The sequence below is a fragment of the Oryzias latipes genome, chromosome 15 (assembly GCF_002234675.1).
Source record: "Oryzias latipes chromosome 15, ASM223467v1".
NCBI classification, from domain to species: domain Eukaryota; kingdom Metazoa; phylum Chordata; class Actinopteri; order Beloniformes; family Adrianichthyidae; genus Oryzias; species Oryzias latipes.
In genome coordinates, this window is record NC_019873.2 from 2,760,471 (window position 1) to 2,787,465 (window position 26,995).

The 26,995-nt window shown below is 42.7% G+C and overlaps 1 protein-coding gene across 1 annotated transcript in view; it reads left to right on the forward strand.

Annotated features, from left to right (window-relative positions):
* The first annotated feature begins 9,923 nt into the window (after positions 1-9,923).
* The window catches only part of kndc1 (kinase non-catalytic C-lobe domain containing 1), a 42,151-nt gene continuing 25,079 nt past the window's right edge, over positions 9,924-26,995 (forward strand). The window contains exons 1-11 of the mRNA XM_023963473.1: positions 9,924-12,547; positions 17,632-17,830; positions 21,480-21,538; positions 22,215-22,361; positions 22,980-23,097; positions 23,198-23,310; positions 24,737-25,336; positions 26,136-26,250; positions 26,393-26,464; positions 26,589-26,650; positions 26,750-26,908. Coding sequence (XP_023819241.1) covers positions 12,443-12,547; positions 17,632-17,830; positions 21,480-21,538; positions 22,215-22,361; positions 22,980-23,097; positions 23,198-23,310; positions 24,737-25,336; positions 26,136-26,250; positions 26,393-26,464; positions 26,589-26,650; positions 26,750-26,908 — 1,749 coding nt within the window. The 5' untranslated portion in view covers positions 9,924-12,442. The remainder of the gene's footprint in view (positions 12,548-17,631; positions 17,831-21,479; positions 21,539-22,214; positions 22,362-22,979; positions 23,098-23,197; positions 23,311-24,736; positions 25,337-26,135; positions 26,251-26,392; positions 26,465-26,588; positions 26,651-26,749; positions 26,909-26,995) is intronic.

Consider the following 26,995-nt stretch of genomic DNA (forward strand, 5'->3'; position numbering starts at 1 on the left):
AGATAAATCAATAATCAAATCGATCTTGAAAAATACCAATTAGATTGAGACATGGTAGTTTATTTTACTATCATGTAAAAATGACCAAGTGCATCAGCGTACAACACACATGTGATGTCATGAACACGGATCAGTCCATCATTCCAGTCCAATGTGTGGACAGACTTTGAATAACGTCATGTGACCATCCAGTGTGTAGAATGTTCTCAGAATGTTCCCTTTGGATTCTTTGGATGTGGAAAAACAACAGTGGTGAACTTTAGGAAACTAACATGTGAATGGATTTACCATTCATTCTAGTTTACTTGTTTGTTTGGACACAGATTTCATTTCCACTTGATGATCTGGAACAATCTGGAAAACTTCACTGTTCAGTAGCAGGAATTTCTGTCTGAGTCTCACTGTCACGGTTAGGAAAGCAGGAGAAAACCCAGATGCAGGGAAGAACCACAAGCACATTGAAGCAAAGTCCCAAGATTTTATTTACAAGAAATAAACTTGGGTTACATAGGCTCAAGGGATTAGAAACCACAGAAGATGAGCCGACACTAAGGGCTCAGAGAGAATTCCTTAAATGCAGTCTAGGCTGATTAACAAAGTGCAGGCATCTGTGACTGCTCTAGGGATCAGCAGCAGAAGGGACGGAGTCACAGCCAGCCTGCACAGAAACCAGAGAACGGAAAATGAGAAACAAAAAACCAAAGCATCAAAAAACAACACACTGATTGAAGTTTTGGCTAAAGATGTCCTGGATCCGTTTTAGATCAGTATATCGGATCATTTAAAATGAATCAATGTTGACTATGAATTATGTTGACAACCACAAATTATGATATGAATCAAATCGTTGTTAAAAGGAATCGTTACACCCCTAAAAATATATATTTATTTTAGGGTCTTCTCATGCCAGTTGGAAAAAACCCAAATGTGTTCTCAAATCACTTACATTAAAACTGACAAAGAAAACATGTTTTCTGCTTTTCAGAATTTTCAAAATCTTGGCTGTGATAGACGTTTGAATCTCTGTTCCTGTAGGATGAATTTATTGGATGGGCTGTATGCTCCTCAAATCCTTCTATCCTGTGTTTTCACCAGATGAGCTCGGTGGGTCTCGAGCTGCAAATGTCCACTCGACTTTGAGAGGCTTCAGACATATGGGCAAACGTGAGCTCCCTCAGTGAGGAAGCATCTTGATCATTTGCCAGGCTTCTCCTCTCAGTGACAGACTGCAAAGATAAACAGATGTTTGGCAAAAGGAGCCACAGAAACGGATGCTGTCCTTCACTTGGGGCAGACCCCCATGTCAGACTTTAAATATCAGCAGCACAAACTCAGACATTTGGTTGCCAGGTCTGTGCTTGGTGCTACATTTCTGCTTTCTGATTGCTAGACATCAATGCCATCTAGTGGCAAACGCAGAATCCAAAGGAAACTTGACTTGGGGAACAGCATTTGTGAGAACACGAAGAGCAGGAGGCTCTAAGGCAGAGAGGCCCAGTTTAGTTTAGTCTGTTTAGTTTAGTTTAGCAATTACCTATTGTGTTTTATAACTGGTTTTATGTTTTGTACATTCAGTGAAGCCCAAGAGATAACTTTGTTGTGAAAATGGGCTATATACAAAACTGAATTGAAAGTTGAATTGACAAAGGTAAACAAGGAATGGGTCGTGTTTTAAAGATTAAACAAAGACTTGTTATAAAATCAAAAGAGGAAAAGATTGTTAAAGGTCAGCCACGTGTATTTAGAATGCTTTTTTATGATGATGGAGGACACATCAAGAAAATTAAGCTCAAAATTGCATTTCTGAGTATTTTTCTTTATTTAGATTGCTGTGAATTAGGAACAGTGGAAAAAAATGCAGTTTGAAAAAGAGCTTATTTGTGACGTAGCTTGTGTACTTTGCGTAAAACACACAAGCTTGAACAGAGAGCTCTCAGCAATGGGGAGGGGAAGGGGGAGTTGCACCATTCCAATGGTCCCATAACTCAAAGGTGAATTTCTGATGAACTTCTGCTGCTCTGCAGAAACGATGTCCTAGAAAACGACACATGTTTTTAGATTTAAAAATAGCATGATCATAATTGAAAGACAATTGGCAATGCTTTGAAAATAGATTAGAAGATGATGTGATTAGAACTTTATTAAAAGTCAAGATAGATATAAAGAACAGAACGTCTCACTAAGTGTCAGACCCTCCAACCAAATGCAGCAAGATCTAGGAAGGACTGATTCCCACCCTCTTTTCTGGTGATGCACTAATGTTTGTCCTGCTGGAACACATCAAGAGATGTTGCAGAGGTTGTGCTAGTACACGTTTTGTCTGCGAGGCCTAATGAATATGTATGTGTTTTCCCTCCCAGACTTTCTACCCCAGTGCTTCCTCATTCTCACACTCGAACACACTCATGCACAAAAACACGGAGCACAGATCCAGGCACCGTCAACATGAAGATATGTTTGCTGGGAACTGCAAGAACTGCAGCTGCATGTAGGGAGTGTAATATTATTATGTGTGACGCATTCAGAGATTTGGCATTTCTGGAGATTCATTTTCCTCTCATTCAGACCTACATTATGGTCCCAGTAAAGCTTTCCTTCTGGTGAGGAAGCATCTGCCTGGAGTCCTCAAGTTTAGCATTGAACAACTACAACTTCAATCAGAAACAATCACAACACACATTATATTTGCAATGACAATGTCAAAATACTACACAGTAAAGCAGTATTATAGACATATAAAATGGAGGATTTGCCCCAGAAGGTGTGCCTTCAAGAACAAGTCTGATTAAATATCTTTCTGAAACGGTCCACAGTCACTGGAGCTCTCAGGACGTCAGGTTCCAGAGCTAGGGAGCAGCAGAGCAGAGAGCTCAGTCACCCACTGCCCTGGGGGCAGCGAGCCGGTGAGTATTTTTACAACAGAGGTGTCTCGTTGTGTGCTGTTCCTCCAAGTAGTGTGTGGTTCTTCAATTCAAGACAAGAGCTAGAGAGAGAACGGTTTGAAAAGAATGCATATGTGGATGGAAAGAGTCTGGACATTGTGTGTGTTTGTGGGGGGGGGGGGGGGGGTGACGGTGTTCCTTTAGTTTGAAATAGAACTTGTAGGTTAACCTATCCATTTTACTAAGTTCGGACCTTTAAGCGGTCATAAAGTTTTTGTCTGTTTAGTTTAGTTTAGCAATCTTGTGTTTTATAACTGATTTTAATGTTTTGTACAATTACTGAAGCCCGAGAGAGAACTTCGTTGTGATTTTGGGCTATATAAACAAAACTGAATTGAAAATTGAAATAGAAATTTTGAAAGCTCAAACCTTTACGACCGCTGAAAGTGCGAGCTACAGGTCAAATTAACAATGTGTTTCAGATCTTTTTGTTTTTGTGAGAAGGCATAGTTAGCAAATGAGACTATGATTAACATCTTAACGTTTTCATCCACCTGCTGCTTTCACCTCACTCAGTTAATGTCACTCAGGTTTATTAATGTGCTTCTTTGAAAAACAGAAGCCTTAAGGGATTTTCTATATATGAGCTCTTCTTCAAGATTTTTTTATTTTCTTATTTTTTTACATATTTTGGAAAACCCAAAATAAAAAGATACATGCATTATTTCATGAAAAATTACATTTTTACCATGTTTTCCACATAGTTTGTTAGAAGTGATTACTGCACCGGGGGACAGTCTACCAGCTGTCCCCAACTTACCCCCTTCCTTATATAACCTCATATTAGGGTGAGGGGGTGGGGGATCTAGCCTGCGATGCGCCTTGGGGGGGGCTACTTGGGAGTGGCCCCCCTCCTATGGTTGCCGTATGGAGTGGGCCCCCCCTCTTTCGGTTTTATTTGCACCTTAGACATGTAGGGTCCTTGGTAGGGGGGGTGCTTGGACATCACTGCAAGCAAGCAGCAGATGTCCTCCTGGCACCCTACCCGCCAATTTTAACCGCACCTTAGACATTTAGGGCCCCTTGGTGGGGAGGGTGAGGGGACGTCACTGTGAGTAATCAGGAGATGTCCCCTTAGTGCCCTACTCGCCAATTTTAACTGCACCCCCCTTAGTACACACACCCCTCCCCCTTCAATATATACATTCAAACATAAACACACACACATGCACACAAACACCCTCTCAAACACCCATACACGCACACACATTTTACAAGGAAGGTGGGACCTGGGTCCATCTGTCCCCTACCCCTTCCCTGGTGGGGGGTGCGGGCCCCTTGGCGATGGCGGCCGTGTCCCTTGGGTGCCGGCTCCCTGGGCCCGGCGGTGCTCTCTCCGCACGGTGGGGGGGTTCATATTACACCTGAGCCGGGGGTGTTCGTGTCCCTGGGGGGTGGGTCCTGGTCCTTGCCCCTGGGCGCTGGGCCCCGCCAAACTTCCAACATGGCCGAGCCTGGTCGGGCCATATTTATAACATCCCTTGTGGGCCGCCCTTTTTTCCCCGGGGTTCCCCCCTCCTGGGCGGGGGCGGCGGGCCCCTGCCTTGCTCCTACCTGGACCAACCGTGGGCCGGGTGGGTGGCTGCCTGGAGTGCGGAGCGGGTCTCCCTTGGGGGGTCCTGGCTCGTACCTGGGGTCGGGGCGGGGGGGATGCCCGGAACTCCTGGGTGGTGGTGGGGTGCTCGTCTGGGGCTGTGGGCGTCCCTCTCCGGTGGGGCCCTGCGTTGGGCTCTTCCGGCGCGGCGGGGGGCTGCTTTCCTGGCTGGGGCGGCGCTCTCTTTCCCTCTGCGCCTCCCTGCTCTCTGGCTCTGGGGGCCTCGCGGCGGTCCTGCTGGCCCTGGCCTGGGTGGCGGTCTTGGTCGCCCGGGGGGCGGTTGTTCCCTGCCTGTTCCCGTGTGGCGTTGGGGGAATTCCAGCTGCCGCTGCTGCTGCGGCGGGGGTATGGGTGTGGGGGTGGCTGGGCGCTCCTCCTCCTTCTTTTCACATTCCACCATCCATTTTAGAAGAACATAAACACTCACCTGAGCACAGGTGTTAGCTCACCTTTGCACTAATAGTTTGCATGATTGAATGAATGAAAGATTTCACACTAGTTGGTTTTAAGGCATAAGTATGCGTTCGTGAACACTATCTGTTTTGTGTGCATGTTGACATGTGGACATTTTTGCGGCTAGCAGGTGTGTTGATAATAGTTGAGTGTGTGTGAACAGGCCCCGCCCTTTTTGTACTACATTTGAACCGTACCGTAACGATAAACAACCAGTAAACCTGTCTGCTCTATGCTGCTTCATGGTCTTACCCCCCTTCCCCTCCTATTATCACCCTACTACCCCCCCCCTCTCTCTAACGTCCCTCTCTCTTCTTCCCCTCTTTCCTTTTCCGTCCGGTCCAACACCAAAGATTTTCAAACATGATTGAAATTAATAAAGTTTGGCCTCAATTACAAAAGGGGTTTATTCAGACATACCTTTGGTTTGTCTGAAGATGAATAACCCCTCTTGTTAAAATAAAATATGTCCAACACAAGAGGCCCTCAGCTCTCATCTGTTTGCCTAGCTGTTGGACAGGACAAGTTAAAAAAAAAAAAAAAAAAAAAAAAAAAAGAAGTGATTACTGCAGTTTGTTCCTTTTCTGATTTAATTTGCAATTAATCTTGACCAAAAGCCCACAATAAAGATTCCATACTTCAGTTCACTTAAGGCAGTCCCATTTCATTTCAAATTGGATTTGTATGCAGTTTTACAATGTTTTTGTACAGTCCTGTCCTGGGTAAAAGCTTCAATACTAATGCAGTAAACACATTAACCAACGCTGCTTCTATCTTCTTTCCTTTGATTGACTGTGCAGTGGTCCCTGAACTCCAGCTTTCATCGTTTGAGACCACAATCTAAATGTCCCCATTGATGACTCTGGTTCTGCTGGATGTTTCTTTCTAACCTTTCAGTCAGAGGGAATTTTCCTCTCCACTGTCTGGATTAACAGCCTTTCATGTAATTAAAAATTACATATTGAAATCTTGCCAGATTAGAATGATCTAAAGTGATTCATTAAGAAAAATCTGGAATCTTTGGAAAGAACTAGATTATAACACTTGTAACTGACGAGACTTGATGTTTTTCTCTTTGCATAGGGATTGAGATAACATTGGTTGTGAGCTGACACTTTATAATATAAGTAAATGAACAGAAAATAACTAAACTGAATTACTTTTTATGAGAGGTAAATGGAAAGCAGCTTTTTGATCAGGGGTGTCTGACTTCAGGCCTTGAGGGCTGGCATTCTGCTGTTTTTTCAGAAACCATGCCCTACCTTCTAGTGATTACCTGGATCAGGTGTATTGGATCTGGATAAGGTGTGTTGGATACCTGGATCAGGTGTGTTGGATACCTGGATCAGGTGTGTTGGATCTGGATCAGGTGTGTTGTACCTGGATCAGGTGTGTTGGATACCTGGATCAGGTGTGTTGGATACCTGGATCAGGTGTGTTGGATACCTGGATCAGGTGTGTAGGATCTGGATCAGGTGTGCTGGACCTGGATCAGGTGTGTTGGACCTGGATCAGGTGTGTTGGATCTGGATCAGGTGTGTAGGATCTGGATCAGGTGTGTAGGATACCTGGATCAGGTGTGTAGGATACCTGGATCAGGTGTGTTGGACATGGATCAGGTGTGTTGGATAACTGGATCAGGTGTGTTGGATCTGGATCAGGTATGTTGGACCTGGATCAGGTGTGTTGGATACCTGGATCAGGTATGTTGGACCTGGATCAGGTGTGTTGGCCCTGGATCAGGTGTGTTGGATCTGGATCAGGTGTGTTGGACCTGGATAGGGTGTGTATCTGGATCAGGTGTGTTGGATACCTGGATCAGGTGTGTTGGATCTGGATCAGGTGTGTTGGATACCTGGATCAGGTGTGTTGGATACCTGGATCAGGTGTGTTGTATACCTGGATCAGGTGTGTTGGATACCTGGATCAGGTGTGTAGGATCTGGATCAGGTGTGCTGGACCTGGATCAGGTGTGTTGGACCTGGATCAGGTGTGTTGGATCTGGATCAGGTGTGTAGGATCTGGATCAGGTGTGTTGGACCTGGATCACGTGTGTAGGATCTGGATCAGGTGTGTTGGATAACTGGATCAGGTGTGTTGGACATTGATCAGGTGTGTTGAACATTGATCAGGTGTGTTTGACCTGGATCAGGTGTGTAGGATCTGGATCAGGTGTGTTGGATAACTGGATCAGGTCTGTTGGACATGGATCAGGTGTGTTGGATAACTGGATCAGGTGTGTTGGATCTGGATCAGGTGTGTTGGACCTGGATCAGGTGTGTTGGATACCTGGATCAGGTATGTTGGATACCTGGATCAGGTGTGTTGGATACCTGGATCAGGTGTGTTGGATACCTGGATCAGGTATGTTGGATACCTGGATCAGGTGTGTTGGATACCTGGATCAGGTGTGTTGGATACCTGGATCAGGTATGTTGGACCTGGATCAGGTGTGTTGGACCTGGATAGGGTGTGTTGGATCTGGATCAGGTGTGTTGGATACCTGGATCAGGTGTGTTGGATACCTGGATCAGGTGTGTTGGATACCTGGATCAGGTGTGTTGGATACCTGGATCAGGTGTGTTGGATACCTGGATCAGGTGTGTTGGATACCTGGATCAGGTGTGTTGTGCCGAGAAGCTAAATTGGCAATTTTGCTAGAAAACATGTGGGACACCAGGCCTGGAGTTTGACCCCTTTGTGTTAGACAGGGATCTTAATGGACAGGAGATAACTTGTCCTGTTTAGCAATTGAGCAAACAGATGAGAATGAAGACCTCTTGTGTGGGGCTAATCCTACTGTTACAATAGGTTACAATAAGGGTTTTGGATCTTCTCACACACGAGGTCACACGATTGAGGTTGAGAAGTGAGCTGAGACCTCAGGTGAGTGTTTGTCTTGTACTGTGGTGGATGATTGTAAAAAGAGGGGGAGTGACCAGTCAGCCCCACACCAGGACCCCCGCCGAAGGCAAGGTGGCAGAGGCAGCCAGGACCCCTCAGCCAGAGGACGTCTCTGGGGATCCCTCTGCAGGGATCTGAGCATCTGCTCAACCATCCACTGCCGCTCTTTTTAAACTATCACAACTTTAGAAATTTAAAATCTCAATCAACTCAACAACAGTCATTACAACAACATCAGACTATTTTTAGAAGGCATACATACATAACTTCATATTTAACCCTTACATAGATTGAGGGCATTCAAAACTAGCATTCCCCCCACCATGGCCTCCTTTCAGTTTTCACAGAATCATGTAACATTGGGTTGCTTATCCATTTTAGCAACATTACTGCAAGGCATGACTTTCTGTTTTTTGTGAGAGTGATGATGTTGGGATTGTCCCTGGTCATCTATCACTCAACTGGAAAGTTTATTTGTCTTTGTTTAATTGGCATACCCTTTTAAAACTGGTTGAAGAAACAAAAACAAGCAAAATATGAAATGTCTTTGCTTTACTAAATAAATCATGACAAAGGGAAAACCATTGCAATATGTAATCTACATTTCTTCATCAAGTAACTGTGGTGATTCCACAGGACCTGATATTTCTAAAAATGGCACATCTTTAAATGCATCACTGACTTGGAGACTTGCCCACAAGAACTGCTTGTCTTCAGGTAATGATATTAAGTAATGAAATTATGTACCTGAAATGAATGTCAAACCTGGAGATACCAAACACTGCAGTTCTTCTTGACCAAACCAAAATATACTCATGGTGTCAACCAACCTTTTTTAAAATGTTTTGCTTTATTTTTAATTTAAGATAACTGTATCATTTGCATTTTATTAGAGCTGAAACGTGAGCAGTGGTTAGCGCTCTTCCCTTACAAAAAGAAGGCCCCTGGTTCAGGTCCCGGCTGGGGTACTTGAACCAGAACATCAATGGGGTGTCACCGTTTTAGGTTCTTTGCCTTTATGTTCTAGTTGTTTTATGTTCGGGCCTGTTTGAGTTACTTCCTGTTTTATTTTGTAGCATTTCCTGTTTTGTTGTTGTTTCAAGTTTTACCTTTCCCCATCAGTCCTGAGTGTTTCCACCTGTGTCTTGTTGCCTTCTATGTATTTAAGTCTCGTCTTTCCCTTCCTCCTGTGCTGGTCCATATTATGTCATACCCCGAGTTCCTGTGTGGTTCGTGTTTCAAGTTTCGAGTTTTGCCTGCCTGTTGCAGTGGTTTTGTTTTGTAGTTTTTGGTTTGTTTATTAAAGCTCCGTCTTCCCTGGAACTCCTGCCTCCCCTCCTCTCTGCGCCGGGGTGCTTACTATTCCCCCCCGTAACATGGGGGACCTGAACCAGAGCACCAATGGGGGACCTTTCTGTGTGGAGTTAGCATGTTCTCTCTGTGCATGCGTGGGTTTTCTCCGGGGTCTCTGGCTTCCTCCCACCGTCCGAAAACATTCATAAGTTCATTGGTTACTCTAATTGTCCATTGGTGTGAATGGGAGAGTGCATGGGTTTGTGATAGACTAGACTGACCCTGTAACAGACTGGCAACCTGTCCAGGGTGTCCCCTACCTTCGCCTGCAAGTGGCTGGGATAGGCTCTTGCAGCCCTGTGACCCAGAAAGGGATAAAACGGAAGAAGATGGATGAATGAATCAATAGAGCTGAAACGTTAGTATGGTGTCGTGTATGGACCCATGAGTGGACCCAACAAAACTCTTAGTTTTCGTTTTTGCGTCCTAAGCTGACGAGGTCAATATGGCTGAACACTACAGAATTCAGTGGGTAACATCAGGATTATGTGTCCAAAACAAATAATTAATAAGAATGTCACTAAGCAATAAAAAGAAATAGTCACAAAGGCATAATGGAATGTTTTATGATAAATCTGAGTGATTCCATTTTACAGTTAACACAAGCAGGTCACTCTATTGAAATTATATCAAGATTTAAATAAATCAATAATTATACTAAATACAGTTTGTTAAATTCTATGTAACTGATTCAATTTAAAATACCATGAGTTAGAGTTCTTATCACAGGCCTTTGTTGGGTCCAGCCTGAAGTGTGGATGTGAAATCACTCTCCTGTGGACCCACCACCTGCAGAAGAGCTCAAAAGGGGCTGGTGCAATGTTGTTTGGGTGGCAGTCAAAGGTGTGTGCCTTGGTGGACCAACTTCCAGTCACAAAATTTGGCTTTTGGGACTAAAAATGTCCTCTTTCTGGGAGGAAAGTGGCCTGCGGCTTGTGAGGGAGATTGAGACGTAGCAGCTAGAAATAGTCTGGCTCACTTCCACGTACAGCCCAGGTTCTGGAATTCAATCCAAGAGGGGGGGACTCCTTGTTATTCTGGAGATTCTCATAGTGAGACAGCTGACCTGTCAGGTGTTGTGGTTCACCCTGGTGGATGAGGGGGCCATGCCTTCAGGCAGGGGATAGGTCTCTGACTGCCGATCAGCAGTTCAGACAACCCGGCCATCTTGGTGTTTCTCTGAGAACTACTGGAAATCCTCCCAAGGGGGGTCTCCATGGTCCTCCTCAATGTCCACTTCCCATCGACCACTCTCATGCCCACATGGGCAAAACACCATGTTGGAACAAAAGGATGTCCATCAGTGCATGTAGAACCAGTACTTCCTAGGTATGAGGCGGAGGATCGACTTTGTATTTGTGTCAGGCGACCTTCGATCATGGATCTTGGACCATTGATAATAAAATTATACCTTTTTCACAGACTAAACTAAATAAAAACCTACTGAAAAGTTGAATATAATTACAAAGACTGTGACGACACGTTACTGACACTTTATTCAACAGATGATAAATGAGACAAAGTGGTAAAATGTGAAGAAAACCAAAAGAACTCTCCTTTTCTGGGTCTTTCAGGAGGATATCCAGTCAAAGCAAATCTGTGAGCTACGTGCTGGCCTGGGGGGGCAAACATTGATTTATGATGTCAACCTTCATTGGACTTATTCCTATGACAAAAGATGGTCATGCTTTATGTTGATTCTTTTCAATCAACTGATCCTAAATAAAAAATGAAAACTAGCCATCATCCTCGCCTGCATCATGATGTATGTCAATCTCATGCAAACTGGGTTGATTGCGGGCCTTTAGCTCACTCATCATATGCTAATATGTTTTTTTAGTGTATTGTTGATGTTTTTTGTTACATGTCTTCATTTTCAATTTATTAGTTCATGCATTTCATTATGTGTTTTCAATCTGACAAAGTCTGAAAAGACAGCAGATGAGGCAGACAGTAGTTCTACATCCATCGGCTCATGTTTGTTCTTCTGTTATTGCTAAAGTTCAATAGTAGTCTGTTAATTTATGTTTTGATCTGACTGCAAAGATGTAGTATTATTTTAAAAGTGTCTCAAATTTGGACTTCAAGTCAAGTAGAGTATTAAATAATGGATGACCAATGCTGGACCGACTCATTTACAATGAGACAGACTTCTTCAACTAAAGAAGATGAGGACGACTTTCTGGCTAAAGTTAGAGTTTTTTGTCCAGAAGGAGAGACTTATGGACTTCATTTAAGTCAAGGTTAAACCAGAGAGTGGATTATCTGGTGTGAGCATGCATGTGTTCGAGAAAGCGTTCATTCTCCATACGCCCTATCTATGTTTTAGTCTATCATTCACCTTGATGTCTTTTGGAGACATAATGAACTGCTTTACAGTCCACATTCTTCATTGGCCCAATATGAACCTGTTATGTTTATGGAATACTCATGAAATGAGATATGAAACACAATCAGTGGTCAGTAAATCTATCACTGAAAGAGCCTCAGCAGACACAAACTTCATCACCCATCACTGTTTTGCTTTACTTTTCTTTCTTTTTAAACATCTGCAGAATTTAAAATGGAAAATGCCACTTTTCCACACAAGGCAAAGCTATTATCTTTACAAACTAATAGAAGCTTATTGAATATACAAAACTAAAAGAATTATGTTGGCCTATTAAGATGGAAAGAAGAAGAGTAGAAGTTTATGTACATGTTATCACCATAGCAATTCTGGCAAAACCAGATCAAATGAACAAGAAAGAATAGCAACAAAGTGACAAATCTGAGTCATCCATGTGGGCTTCAGCGAGCGGAGGCGGAGAGCCAACTGTGGCGCGCAGGCAGCCGCGCTCTGCGCGCTGCGCTCTGCGCGCTGCTAGCTTTGCCAGCTCTGGCTCAGGAGCTGAAGCTCGTAATGCTCGTGTTCAGTGTTCCGCCAGCTTCTATGGAGGTGTTGTTCATGACAGCCTCAACCCCCGGCCAGCGCCACAGCCGACGGTAGCGCGCTGTAGGCGGCCGCCTCTGCGCTCTTCCTTCCGGCGGTGCTCCTGGATCAGGGCGTCCCGAAGTGATCGACGGCTGCGCCGCAGTCGCCTTGGCGGATGCTGCAGGAATCCCGAGAGCTCGGCATGCTGTGTAGCCAATCCAGGAAACGGCGCTGTTTAGGCTGAGCTCTGCAGCTCTGTGTGGTGGGATCAACGCTGATACGATGGAGGATTCTGAGATGGATGCGGAGGATTCAAACCTGGGAAAAGCTGGAAAACCAGATGCGTTTTATGATGAGGAGCATCTCCCCCCTCTGCTGGAAGATGAGGTGAGAAAACTGCTTTAAAGTTGGAAAGGAAGTTAGTCTTTTTCACACCCAAAATAGGTCTTGGGATGTTGTTTAACAGTTTTTAAAGGGTTAATTGTTTTAACTGGATGAGTTGAAGTTATTTTTTTAATCAGATGCAGACTTTATAACTGCATTTAAACTCAATGAAAAAGATTTGATGTGTTTATAAGTAAATACACTTTAAAAGAGTTTTGTTTGTTTTTTCTATAATTTATGAGAATTCTAAATGAACTGATTATTAAGTTAAAGTTTAATAAAAGAAAAAAGAAACTTCAGTCAGTGCTTAGTTTAACAGTACTGACATAACAAAGATTTGTTCTTGACATGCTTTGTCAGATTTGGATCCTTTCATAGACAACAGTGGCTTAAAATCATCTTTTTAAACGATTTTAAAGATGATTAATAATCTTCTCATCTTTGTGTCCAAGTGAACATTTATGACAAATTTAAAGAAGATCCCTTTAGGCAGTTCCACAGACCCCACAATTGTGGATACATGTGCTGACTGAGGGATGATGGACAACCTGAGGACGTGTTGCCTCGAGCCTTTTGGCTGCTTCCTGCATGGAATCAGAATGAGCAAAAGTCCTGCATTTGAAAGCTGCTGAGATGTTGTATTAGGAACACGTATTTGAACTGATCTGCTCTTTGACTTTTTTCTTAATCAGGGCTAGGTGCAATAAGCCAAAAAGATCCAGTGGGTCTTGAAGGTACAGGGTTGTGTGAGGAAGGGCGTAAAAACTTTCTGCCAAACCACACGTGGTGAACCAGTTCACTAGAGACCCCTAACGGGATAAGCCAAAAGGTGAACAAACCAACTAAAACATTTAATAGCATACACATTATGGTGTTGGTGTGAAAAGGCTGGTTTCCAAATCATTTCGCTTTAGCCCCTAGTTTAGGGGCTGTGTGGTGGTGCAGTGGTCACTGTCACAGTGCTTTAAACCTCAGCTGACCTTTCTTGGTGGAGTTTGCATGTTCTCCCCATGTGGGATTTCTCCTTCCACAGTCTAAAAACTTGTTTCATAGGTTAACTGTTGAATCTAAATTGCCTCTTAGGTGTGTTTGTTTGTCTCTGTGGACTTGAATCAGATAGGATTTCTTTCCAGAATGTACCCCACTTTTGGTCATCACTGGGTTGGTAGGCTCCAAAAAATAAAGCAAGTTTGGCAAATCAATGGATTAATAATTGAAGCACAGAGCAAAAAAAATATGACCCTTTTCCTTCACATGAAGAAGTAAAATGAACACATCAAGTAAAGAACAAGACCAGATGGATGAGCATATTGTGTAAAGGAAATCTTTTTTGGCGATCTCCGCTAGCTCCATGGAGAAAGTGGGTGTGTCTGTTAGCCTGGGGGCGGAGCTGGCAGTGCACACTCTTCCTGGAAGGGGCTGTTCTCACTGGTCTACGTCACGATGTGAGAGACCGGTCATTTTTGTTGGTTGGGAGGGGCTGGTGCTCAGAGAGCAGGTTTTTAGAGGAATACTCAGAAATATATGACAACACAACACACAACAAACCAAATATGAGGATCATAAAAGGATGTTCAGTGACTCTTCCTCATGCCCCTCCCCTCCCAGCTGCATTGAACATTCTTATTGCACTCAGTGGGAAGGACTTCCTGAGCCTTTCAGTAGATGATTGGGCAGGTAAACAAACATTATACATCCTATGGATTTGAATAAGAATTGAGGTTAAAACAACCTACAACATCAAAATAACAACATAAGGAAAGAAAACCACAGACCAAGGTACCTTTTAGTAGGAGAACGAACCGAGATAATACTCAGCAACAATCTCTCTCCACTCTGGCGCACATTCTGTCGCCTCCTCTTTTATAAGTTTGTTGGGTATTCCCTCATTTACAAATGCGCTCAGTTCTAAGGAGGGAAACAGAACACAGCTGCAGCGCTATCAGAAAACATTAATTGCAACATGTCTTTTCATTGTCCTCCCACATCAACTTTGGACCTGCAAAGCCTTTTCTCACGGATAACCAACACAGAGCGTCTTTGGATTCAGGTCTAAACAGATAACACAGTCTCATGCTGATGCTGGGAAGACGCTAAGACAGTAGGCCTCCTCCCAAGAGTTCACCTCCATCTTCCTGTGAACCAGAACTTGGACACAAACACTTCTGCATGTATGATTATATGACATAGGTAATGAATTAAAGCAAATATGAGAAAACTTATTTACATTTTTCCAACAGTAGAGCAGGGCTGCTCAGTCCTGGTCCTGGAGATCTACCACCCTGCCTCTTTTCCAGCTCTCCCTGCACTGCTTGCTGCTGATTACCTGGACCAGGTGTGTTCGTTCATTCAGAATGTGGAGACATCGGATTGAGCTAATCAGCAGCTAGCAGGACTTGGAGATCTGGAAAACAGGCAGGGTGGTAGATCTCCAGGACCAGGAATGGGCAGTCCTGCAGTAGGGCATGGCAGAGAGCAAAGGCGGTCGCTGAATGCTCTCCTTTGGTGATCGGTGTTCTTATCCTCCGCTCTGCCACCGCCTCCAGGTTTTGCCCCACCAAACAGCCTGCCCTCTTCATCAGGCAATTCAGATTATTTGGAATGAACATTATTATACACTTAAAAGCTCAAAATGTTCATTTTGCATGGTATAGGCACTTTAAAGTATTAATTTTTTGGTTTGTTTTTGGAAAACCAAAAGGATTCTAAGGACAAACATGATCTGAAGGTCCAAGTATTCAGTCTAAAAACAAAGAGACATCTGGTGACCAGCTCAAGTCCTATCAACTTTTCTAAAACACTATTTTATTCCTTTTACCATGAAGCTGTTGAAAATACATTGTACCTATACATTTAGCTAACTTTTTTGTACATAAAAACCCATAAATAACTACATTATTCTCATAAATGAAAAAAAAAGGTTTCCACCTTTGTTATATGTTTCAGTGAATGGTAAACTTTGATGGGACAACAATGGTTTAGGTTCATGATAAACCTGTTCAAAATATGGACCTGAAGGCGAGATCGCTTCTAAATCTTGCTGGTTTTAGTTTGGCATTGAAGCCAAAAATACGTGTTCGTAAAAGAATCACGACTGTTCATTATTGTTTGGATTAGTCTGATCGTTGAAATGAATAGTGAGGTCACCTTTAATATTGGTTACATGCAGCAGATCTGACCTTTTTTGTTTACACAATCCAAACCAGTAAACATAATCCATCGATCTCATGAACTCATCCTGCAGATGTTTGTGGAGATAGAGGGAGGGGCCTTTTTTATTGTAAATCCTTTTACGTGTATCTGATTTTGTAAGACATGCTTACAAGGAAAAGTCAATCTTTTTCTGTAATCCTGTTATCTGGTCTAAACATCAGAGTTTCCCACCGTCTTCCAGTCCCAGAGTTCAAAGGCATGCGTCGAACAACAAGTCTGGTGCAAACCCTGGAACTTAGTTTATATAGGACAGCATATTTAACTTCAGCAGGCTGCAAGAGTCTAGTGTTCTCCTGGATTTCTCAAGGGAAGCCATCTATTTATGGGGTTGCTGCTGCTGCTTGTGCTGCTTCTTGAGGTGGCTTTCTTTGCCCTGTAATTGTACTCCACACCACTTCATTGCATCAATAAGATTTCTTCACTATCTATGGCTTTAGCACCTTTAGGACAGTCCTGAATCTGACCTGAAGGATCCCTGTCTTGCAGATAGGAGACGTAGTAGTAAATTTAAAAAGATGGCAGAGAAAACAGTTGTTCAAAACTGTGAAAATGGATATTAAAAATTCCGTTTTAATCGAGCTGGAGTGACTCAGTGGTTGTAGGAGAGCAGGATCTTAAAATCCCCCCTTTGCCATGCTTGCTGAACTTGCTGGCAGAAGATCCAGCAGAAATCCAACCACTGCATTGTAGCGCAGGAGCATGCAGCAGTGATGTTTCTTTCTCCAGCTGCACAGATCAGGGAGGCCACTCAGTGTTAGTCCATGTTTCAGTACTTTAATACTAAGTACCAAGAAAATGCTGACTCTTTAATGCAGCTATTTAAATTTGGGCACAATGTTAAGTCTGCCCTAACGGATGTCTGCACTGCAATACACTGTTTCTGATGTATTCTAATAACACTGGTATAGCAAACTCGGTTTATCCTGGAATACTAAAGTTTATTGCAACGAATTAGTCTTGTGTTAGACTCATCAACTGTATATGAGGACTGGACTGACAAAGTAACCACTGGCTCCAAGAAGCCAAAATCCCACAAACTTCTATAGAGAAATAAGAACCTGTAACTCATTTGTTCTTTGTCAGAATAACAATTCTGGCTCTGATACCTTTATTCTTGTTTTTAATGATCCTCATTTTTCATGATTTTTTTCTGTGGTGAAAGTTATTCAAGTTATAAAGCGACCAATCAGATGCTTCAGTGTAAGTCAACGCTGGTCTCACGTTGAACTTTCAAAACATTTGATTGACAAATTCTCCTTTCAAGTGGAAGGGGTGTGGACTCGCAACAAGCTCACTCCTGAATGGTGAGAGTGGTTGCCATAGAGACTGTGACTCAGACCAACTCGGACCAATCACTGCTTACTGATGCTGTTTGCTTCCAATATGGTGACATCTGTATCGTGAAATAAGTGCAACTGAATTGACTTTATTGGGTTGGAATGAACCATTTTCTATGGGTGACGTCACACTCACTCGTTCCAGTTCTCTAAACAGTCAAGGGGTAGACCTCTTACTTGCCAGTTCTGAATTTCAGCTTGAGGCTACCAGACTTTTTGAGTTGATTTCAAAGATTTCTGAAGTTGATTTGTCTCAAGGCTGCACTAAAGTTCAACATTTGGACCAGAGGCCTGAGCAAGGTATTCAGTTGGATATTGAGAAATTTAAAGACTGGTTTGAGGATAGCAGCCGGATGGCACTGTTGGCTGCATGTAGGACTGGCTCATGTGAAATAAGGGTTTGTTTTCTGGGGGACGGGATGAGCTTTCATCCAGTGCTGCTTCCTTGGTCCAGTTTCAATTATGAGCCTAGTTCTGTTTGTATAATCATTAAGCAGCATGCGCTGTGCTTAATTGCATGAATCTTAATTTGTACAGGAAAACGTGTCGCTGGCGGACATACTTTCTCTGCGGGACGGCTGTCTGTGTGGGGAGGAGGTGTGGGCTGTGTGTGCAGAGTGCCTTCTGGCCTTGCAGAGTATCAGACCCTCCCACCTCTTCCACACGCTGTGCATCACACCCGACACCCTGGCCTTCAACGCTCACGGGAATGTTTGCTTCATGGAGCAGCTCAGCGGTGAGTCACAGAAACGCTGCTATTTGGAAATCAGCCATAAATACCATTCCTGTTAATGTAAACCTAACGGAGCATTTGTGTGCTGTGTCAGGATTGATTTTAAAGTTCTTTTAATGGTTTACAAATGTTTTTATGGTCTTGGGCCCTCTTATTTAAATGATATTATTTTAAAATACGAACCCTCGCGGACCCTGAGGTCCTCTGGCACTGGCCTCTTAGTTGTCCCTAAGGTAAGGACCAAGACACATGGTGAGGCTTCATTCTGCCATTATGGTCCTCGCCTGTGGAACGGCCTGCCGGAGAGCCTCAGGGCCGCAGAGACTGTAGAGGTTTTTAAGAAGAGGCTCAAGACCCACCTTTTTAGTCTGGCTTTTATATGACTTTGATCATTCCTTATGTCTTTTATTATTCATCTATTTATTAATTGAGGTATTTATTTACATATTTATTTGTTTATTTATTTATCTATTTATTTATTTATTTTCTTGTAAGGACTATTATTATCTTTGTTTCTAATATGCAAATCTTTTTATTGTTATTTTACCAATGATACTTAGGTTATGTTTTAATCACTGACGTTTTTTATTTTTTAATTACTAACATTCTTATATCTTATTTTATTTTTTATCTTTTTCTATTTTTATTGTTGTTATTTTATGATCATTTTTATTTTTTATTCTGATGTTTTTTACTCCAGTGTTTCCTCTGGGGGATCCATCGTTCTTGGGCACCACCAGCTTGACCTGTAGGGCGTGCCGTTGCTGTGGTGCCCGTTCTGGTTGGGCGGGCTGGGGTACCACTCTGTGGTCTAATAGCCATGGAGTGGGCCCTGGGCTGCCCTGTGTTGGGCGGGCGCTGCGGTAATGGCCCCTGTGGTCGGGCTGGGCCTTGGAATGAATGGATCCCCATGATATCGTTTCCTCGCAGCAGTACCAAGCCAGACCTTCTTCAACTGCAGTTATTTGTTTCTGTTCACTGTTCTACTGGGGTAACTGGGTGGGTGGGGATGGGGGCGGGGGGTGGTGAGGGAGGGGTACCTTCTTTGTGGGATTGTCCTTTGTTTTCTGTTTTGAACAACTTTCATTTTTTATGACTGTTTTATCTGTTTTTATGTTAAGCGCTTTGTGTTTTTAACCAAAATGAAAGGCGCTATATAAATAAATAAAGTTTGAGTTTGAGTTAACAAAGTACTCAACCTCAAATTCAGTGGGAAGATACTTTTACATTTTTCTCTTACTTCCAGCTAAAGTTAAAACACTTCTTCTATCCCCAATTTAAAGTGATCTGCTTAAGTGAATCTGTCTGCACAAATCAAAATGTCCATGCAGGTGAGGAAAGATCATCTTTTAGGCCCTTTCTTTGATTTATAACATCACAGACACTCTGCTGTCACACCCTGCTGCCAAATGACATTATTTGGTCAGCAATGATTCAATGATCAAAGTTGCCAGAGGGATTGTTGTTGTGGCAACAGTTGGCGATCCTATCAGGACTCGGCCTGTGCTGCTCACACAAACTCACACACACCAGTGTTGCACTCACTGTTTAAGCGTTGTTGTCTGTCTTGGTAAAAGATGCTTGATGTGATGTGTCGCCTCCTCTGTCAGAGAGGCTCAGGTATGTTTATTGTCACGCCTTCTTGCATTGTGTTCATTCTGTTTGCGCCTGATGGGGCAGAAGCTGCAGTCTCTCCTGTTAGTCAAACCCGGTGAGCGAGAAGAGCATTTATCATGAATCAGAGCTGCTGTCACTGCTGTATAGTTTCTAACTGATTCCTTGTAGCTGAAGTGTTGGTGCTGCAACCTCCACCTGATGCTCCCACAGTCGAATATTCCTAATGCCGCCATGTCCCTGCAGGCTTTCAGTGAGAGGAGTAACAAAGACACACTGACAATGCAGATTCTAGCTGCTTAATTGCTGCAGTAAAGCAGAAAGGAGGTGGGATGTGCACGTGGGTGTCCATGTGAGCACTGCCAAACGCAGCCAGTATCACAAAATGTTCTTAGTGGTCCTCAAACAACAAGAATTAAAGGGAAAAAAACAGTTAACTTTTGCACAACGGTGAGGCTGGCTGGCTTTCTCTCAGTCATGTGAGAGGAATCTGTGATCCCGCTCTGCTTGGCCTACCTGTTGTGCAGAAATGCAGTGAGCATTCATGACTCACTGTGTTCTCAGCATCACCCTGGAGGCAGCTGCATCAGTGACTTCTGCTGTTCTCTCTTTTTTTTTTCTTTCACTGTTTTTTTTTTTTTTTGACAGCAAAGAGTTATAATCTCTCATCCACTTTTGTCCTGCTTTGCTTTAATTTGCCGAAGCTCCTTCTGAGGCGAGGACAGCGGGAAGAAAAGGAATGGAAGATGATGTTAAAGGAAGGAGGGCGAAAGGGAGAGAGGATACTGATGAAAGAAAGAGGAGTTAAATGGAAAGAGAAGAGTGGTAACTGAATAGAAAAAGAGCTGATTAATTAAAGTGGTGCAGCAGTAGATGAAGTTGTGGAGGTGAAAAATGGAAGAGAAAAATACACTGATGAGGATAGAGAAAGGATGGTAGAAATTTCTAACTGAATAAAGAAAAAATAATTAAAAAAATTAAAACAATAAATGGAAATATAAAGTAAGATGAAGGTGAATGTGGTGAATGAAAAATAAACAATTTAAAATGGCTAAAGAGACCCATAGCAAAGCTAATATTACAACCTCAGTCCGAATATCTCTGACCTACTTTACTCCTATCGAGTTATTTTTCCTTCTTTCCTCTTTAGCTTTCCAACTGATGTCCTTTTGTTGTTGAGACAGCATCCCTCTATGATTATAGTGACGCTTGAGCGTCTATCGTCAGTCTAAAGGTTGACCTATTTCCAGGGAATCTGGGGAGATGCTTCAGGTCGGCCTTCTGCTCCTGCCTTCTCTGGCAGCCATTCATTCTCACACATGAATAGCGTAAATTCATGTGTAGCCTGGCGAAATTAAGCCTGCACAGGACACAAAACTGTCTTTGGGTTCTTTATTCCAAAAATAAAATGTAACTTAGGATTTCAGATTAAAAAAAAAATGGTTATCAGGAAGATATAAAAAAATAAAACAAACTGAGGATCTATTATGTCATCTGGATTCTTCTTTTAGCCAGTCACTTTCCGATCTTCCAAAATCACGAAAGAAACGAGTGTAAACAAAACAAAACAAAAAGAGGAAAAGATCAAATTAAAGGAAAAGAGTACACAAAAATAACTACAGCACGCTGCTCTGTGGGCCGAACTGGAACAGGGATGAACACCGGCCACACTAGCTTCATCGAGCACTGCTTTTTATGTTTGTTAACCCTCTTAATGTCTGTTAATGGCTCTTCACGTCAGGTTTCAACCATCTAGAATCCGCAGATCAAAATAACTGACAAATAACGGTCTGACCGTTTTCCCTCCTCAGAGTTCACCATTTCCTGGCTGAACTGGCCATTGGAAATTCAGGAAGCGCCCTCTAGTGGCATAACCATGTACCTACATTTTCTCCACTTGGCCACACATGGTAGACTGTTGTGGTCTTCAAAGCTCCATGATTTTTGATTTCTTTGAATATAAAACTGGCGTTGTGTGAAAATGCTTCCTTTTTCTCCCACAATCGTGTTTAATTTGATCTTTCTGACCTGCATGCAGACGATCCCGAGGGCTCCTTTGTGCCTCCGGAGTTTGACAACACTGGCAGCACGTTTGAGGTGAGAGACAGCCCTGAAGCCGGTCACAGCTGTACACCCCCCCACCGCAGGGCTTTCCACAGCTGGAAGCAGCTTGGCAATGTTTGAGCAGGAGAAGGGAGTCAACCAGCCCACCCTCTGTTACTTCTGTTTGCCACAGTGCAAAACGCCTTATTTGTCTTTTTTACCTTTTCAATGAAATATTAGAAACTTGAGAAAACAGAAGCTCTTCATTAAGAAGTTATCCTCTTTTTATTTCAAAATAATGTACTTTTGACCTGCAAGGGCTGATAAAGAAGAATAACAAACAGCTTTCACAATCTTTAAACGTAAAGACTTATCCTGATGAAAATGGTGTTTTTGGTGTCTGTCTGCTTTGACATGTCGTGAAAAAAACCTGAAAAAAGTCTTAAACAGCATAGCAGAAAAAATATTCAGAAGTATTGCATTAACATCCATTTATTTATTATACTACTTTTTAATCTCAGCCTTTTGTTTCTGACATTTAAAAATGTTAAGTTTATTTATATTCCGTTTGAATTTTAAGAGTGAATCCATAAAACCCGTATTTCAAAGCCACCAATAGAAGAGATTTGAGCATAATACATGTAAGCTATATGTCTCTCATAATGTTTTACACTCTGAGCTGCTTTATTATAGTAAGATCAGTGTTTCTCCCTCCCTGCGTTTCCTACAGGGCCACATTTATTCTTTGGGTTCAACGCTGTCTGTGGCACTCAACTTTGTTATTGAGCCAGAACTGGAGGCAGATGTAGGAGAAGAAGTCCAGAAGCTGCTGGAGCAGATGCAGGAGGACGACCCCGAGGAGAGACCACTCCTGCAGGTGCAAAAAGCACCAATTCTTTATTCAACTTCTCTTTTTTTACATAATGAGGCACTACCAAAGTCAGAGAAGTCACTCCAGGATCTGTATTGTAATGACATACAAGGAGAGATTCTACGCACTTTTATGGATGATTGCTTTTGAAATAAACAGCAGAAATTGCCAAAAATAAAAAGCTGTTAATGATGGAGTCATGGGACATTTAGTGGAAATGTCAGCAGCAGTTATTGCAAACTCCCTAAATAATACCATCTCCAAACACTGAAAAGGGGACTGGCAGAACTTTTCATGGAGATGCTCCTTAGCAGCACCAAGTGGAAAATTTCTATGAGTGCAAGTCAAGATAAATGTGGCCTGAACTCTAAAATTCTGTTCCAGACATTTAAAAGTCATGTTAATTGTTCAAGTACCTTTTTTTTTCTTTTCTCCCCTGTCCAACATCTACCAGTAAGAATTACCAAAAGCCAAACAAACAAAACATTTTCAGCTTTGATACCATCCTTATACATCAGAAAATGTCCAACAAGTCTACTTTTTGTTTTTGAATGCAGACAAAATGACGTTTTAGTGTGACGTGGAGGTGTTGTGTGAATGTTGCAAACCTTGATGCTCCTGCAGGACATCCTGTCTCTGGCTGAAGTGCAGCTCTGTCACACCTCCTCTGCAGCTGTGTGCAGGAAACTGTCTGCTGTTGGGCGCCGTGTGCTCTCCATTGAATCAGTGTCAAACTTTCAAGGTTAATATGTTTCTCGCTCCCTTGTTTGCATCTAAAATACCTGCATCTATTATCCTCTGTTTCTTTTTATCCTGTAATTGCTGTTTTGGGGCATTCACAGATGGACAGGAAGCTTCCTGGGAGGCGAGATGGCAGCTTTCCAAACCCAGATATTTAGTGGAAAGGCTGAGCTCAGATGATAAGAGCCAGAACACTTCAGTGTCGCGGCAGCAGGTAATGGACACATTTTTGTCACTCACTTCCCATTGGGTTAGTACTGTTAATCTGTATTAACATTTTGAGAGCCGTTGTAGAAAATGTTCTGGTGTTACAGAGGCTTTTTCAACCCTTTAGGGATTTTAATAGTATCATAGAGCAAATTACTATGAAGTGCGTTGTGCCTGTTGGGTTTTAGAGCCTAACATTCAGCTAAACGAGTTAAAAAAACTGCAAAGTACTATGGAGAGAATGATGACATCATTTTTTTTTGTTTTTTTTACTACACATGGATTAAATTCTGTCTATGCATGTTATACAAACACAATGACCTAAGGAGATGTTTTATGTTTTGATACTTGGCTTCTACTGTTTTAAGCTATTAAGGCATAAATATTACAAATTTGTTTTATTGTGAAATACAATTTAATCAGGTTGCTTTTAGGATGTCCTTCCAAACTTCTTCTTGAGAACTGCTAAAGGACAACAAAACAATTTGCTCTGGTTACTGTGCCAGTTTCTCAAATGAATTGAATAGTTTTCCTTTCTTGACGTAACATAGAACAGGTCATGAAAACGTCTCGCTCACAGGAGGTCCTGCACAGGAACTGTTGCAGCGTCTTCCCTTGTTTATGTCTGCTGACTCTCAACTTCCAATGAATCTTCAGTAAACTGTAACTCGCAAAAATAAGCTGGCATCTTTCAGGACGTTTGCCTGCTTTTCTTTTTCTGTGCTTTATGAATAATAGAAGTTTGGGGCTCCATTTTTATTTACTGCGGGACTTCCTCTGTGTTTTTAGGAATGGATCCTAATGTAATCCTTAATGTACTTTAACATGTTTTTGTAGCATTTATCTGATGATAGAGGACAAATATATTGAAATTAAGATTCACTTTGCATTTATGAATATTACTTTATTCAAATCATGATTTTTAAATGTTTGAAAAAACTTGTACTTGTAACGCAGAAACTACAATCGGCGGGCCACAAGCTCCCACCTCTGCACCATTCTGATGCTTCCACCTACAGACATGAACGTTTACGTTTTCCTCGTCTGAGCTGGCATCTGACCTAAAACTGTGGGCTGGATGGCTCTGATATTGCTCGCCATTTTTGTTGTACCGCCTATGTTAGCTCAGGGTTGTGAGGGGCTGTAAGCTATAGCAGGGGTAGGTGTAAACAAAGGAATCCTAAGAAGTGAGCGCTGGCTGACTGTTGTGCCAACAGTCCCGCCCACAACTCAGAGGTGAATTTCTAATGAACTCCTGCTGCTCTGCAGAAACTACGTCCTGGAAAACAACAAACGTTTTTTGTGTTTGTGTAAAAACTGCATAAACACAATTAAGAGAACACTGAGAACACTTTGACAACAGATTCAAATATGATTGTAGTGGGATTTTAATGCCCTAATCTAAGATGTCCAATGTTGTGCCCCATTGTCAGGTATGCGGGGGCTGGGATTCCTCCCTCTGGGCAGAGGACATGGACAGCAGTGAAGGTGATAACACCATCTTGGCAGATGAGATGGACTGCCGGTCTTACAACAGCTCCCCAGTGAGAAGGAGGGCACCGCAGAGGCCGAGCAGGGCAAGGGGGGCCCTTAATCGCTCCTGTTCTGTTCCTGACTCCAACAACCCCCCTTGTCTCTCCACTCCTACCCACGGAGATATCAGCAACCCTATTTCTGACCTGACTGAGATCGGAGCAGATGAGCGACTGAGCTGCCAGTCTATGTGGAGTGACAGACTGGAGAGACTTAACCGGGGGAAGTCCTGTGAGTCCTACCCCCACTGCAAAGCTGAGGACAGCAAAGATGTGTTCCAAAGAAATGAGGACGCAGAGAGCTGCATCACAGAAAGAAATATTCAGGAGAATCAGGAACGTCCTTCCGAAGCTGGAGCGTCGTCCTGTGCTTCCTGCCGAGAGCTGAAAATGGAATCGGACACTTCAGAGGGCCGCAGCACGCTGAACCACAGCCTCTACATTCCTAATAACTTCATGACCAAAAGCATGCTGTGCCTGAATGAAGAATCTCAGGATGAGGTTAGACACAGCAACAAAGCCTTCGCATGAATGGAGAGACGTGTTTTCTTTATGTTGTGTTGGGGAAAACATGTTGAGAGACTGCTTGAAAACAAACTTCAGGATATCATGTTATTAACCCTTGTGCTATCCTAGGCACTTTAACGTTGGGAGTTGGGTCATCTAGACCCACTAGACAGTGCTCTGAACCGTCTTCACTTCCTTCTTCAGATTCTGCTCATAAAGTCTCTCAGTTCTAACAAAAATACCAGTTAAAGCTCGTCTTTAGCGGTGTAGCTTTCCACAGAATCCGGTGTCAGACCGTGGAACAAGTGAACAAAACAATGAAGCTCAGAGAAGAGAGTCGTTCGGCCGCTGTTTGCACTACATATCCCATGATGCATTGGGTTAAAGTGACAGCATCTCAGCGCACAATGAGTCTTCCTTTGACGTCTTGAAACAACAACGAACAAACATCAAACAGTTTTTAAATCTTTTAACTTAACTTTTATTACATATTTTAGGAAAAACAACTTTTTCTGCCACAATTATCACAAAAATGCATGTGAGATTGCGGAGGGGCTGTAGCTCAATACAGACTATGAGTTTCTCCTTTTTTTTTTACATTTTTGGATGCTGGTGTGCCGCGGCTCAAAAAAGGTTGAAAAACAGATGACCCAACTCCCAATGTTAAAGTGCCTAGAATAGCACAAGGGTTAAAACATGTAGCTGATCTGGTTGGTACACAACAAGCTGCAGTCAGGAGCTCTAACATCTCTTCAAACATACATTTGCTTTTTATTGTTTGTCTTCTGTTCAGTGGATCTCTCTGAGGGAGCTGCTGACTCGCTGTGGACGGAGGCTGAGCGTGTTTGAGCTGTGGGCTCTGTGTCACACCTGCCTGTCCACGTTGCAAACATACACGCACTTTCCAGGTGATTTCATCTGCAGCAGCAGACTAACACACAATAACATGACAGCTCTGTATGTTTAATGCAGATTGAAAGAAACTGCATGTGACCTCCAAAAATAGAGTGGCACACACTTTTGTTCTCTTTGCATTTCATTTCTTTTCAGCCTATTTATGCCTTGACTCAGTGTACGTGAGCTGTGAGGGAGAGATGCTCTTTCTGAAACCTAAAAACACTGGTTTGTATGACTTAAACAGTAAATGTTTTAACCCCCCCCCCCCCTTTTTTTTAAATAAAAAGGATGATCCATATATGTTTTTAGGTTTGACTCATGAAATTAGCTCCCTGTGTCTCCTTTTCAGGATGCCAGGATGAGTTTTATTTGGCCCCAGAGTATCAAGAACATGGCATTGTAACTGAGAAGGTCTATTCATCTAAATAACTTTTGCTTACATTTGAACCAAACACATTCATTGTCTTTGCCTCATTTTGTTTCTTTGCCTCTTTTTTCCTCTTTGCTCAGGTCTGTGTATATGGGGTCGCTGGGATAATCTGGGCCACAGCCAAATTCACTTTATCACCTCATCAAAAGCTGGCAATGCCTCGCAAAATGAAGAGACTCCTCCTGGAAATGGCTAAGCTTACACCCATGGAAAGGCCTACTATTCTTATGGCGAAAAAAGTAATTTTTAGCATTTAAAATCGTAATACTTGGAAAATGTCACTATTTTTTTGTCCAGGCATGCCAAATTATCCTGCTGTGGAATCT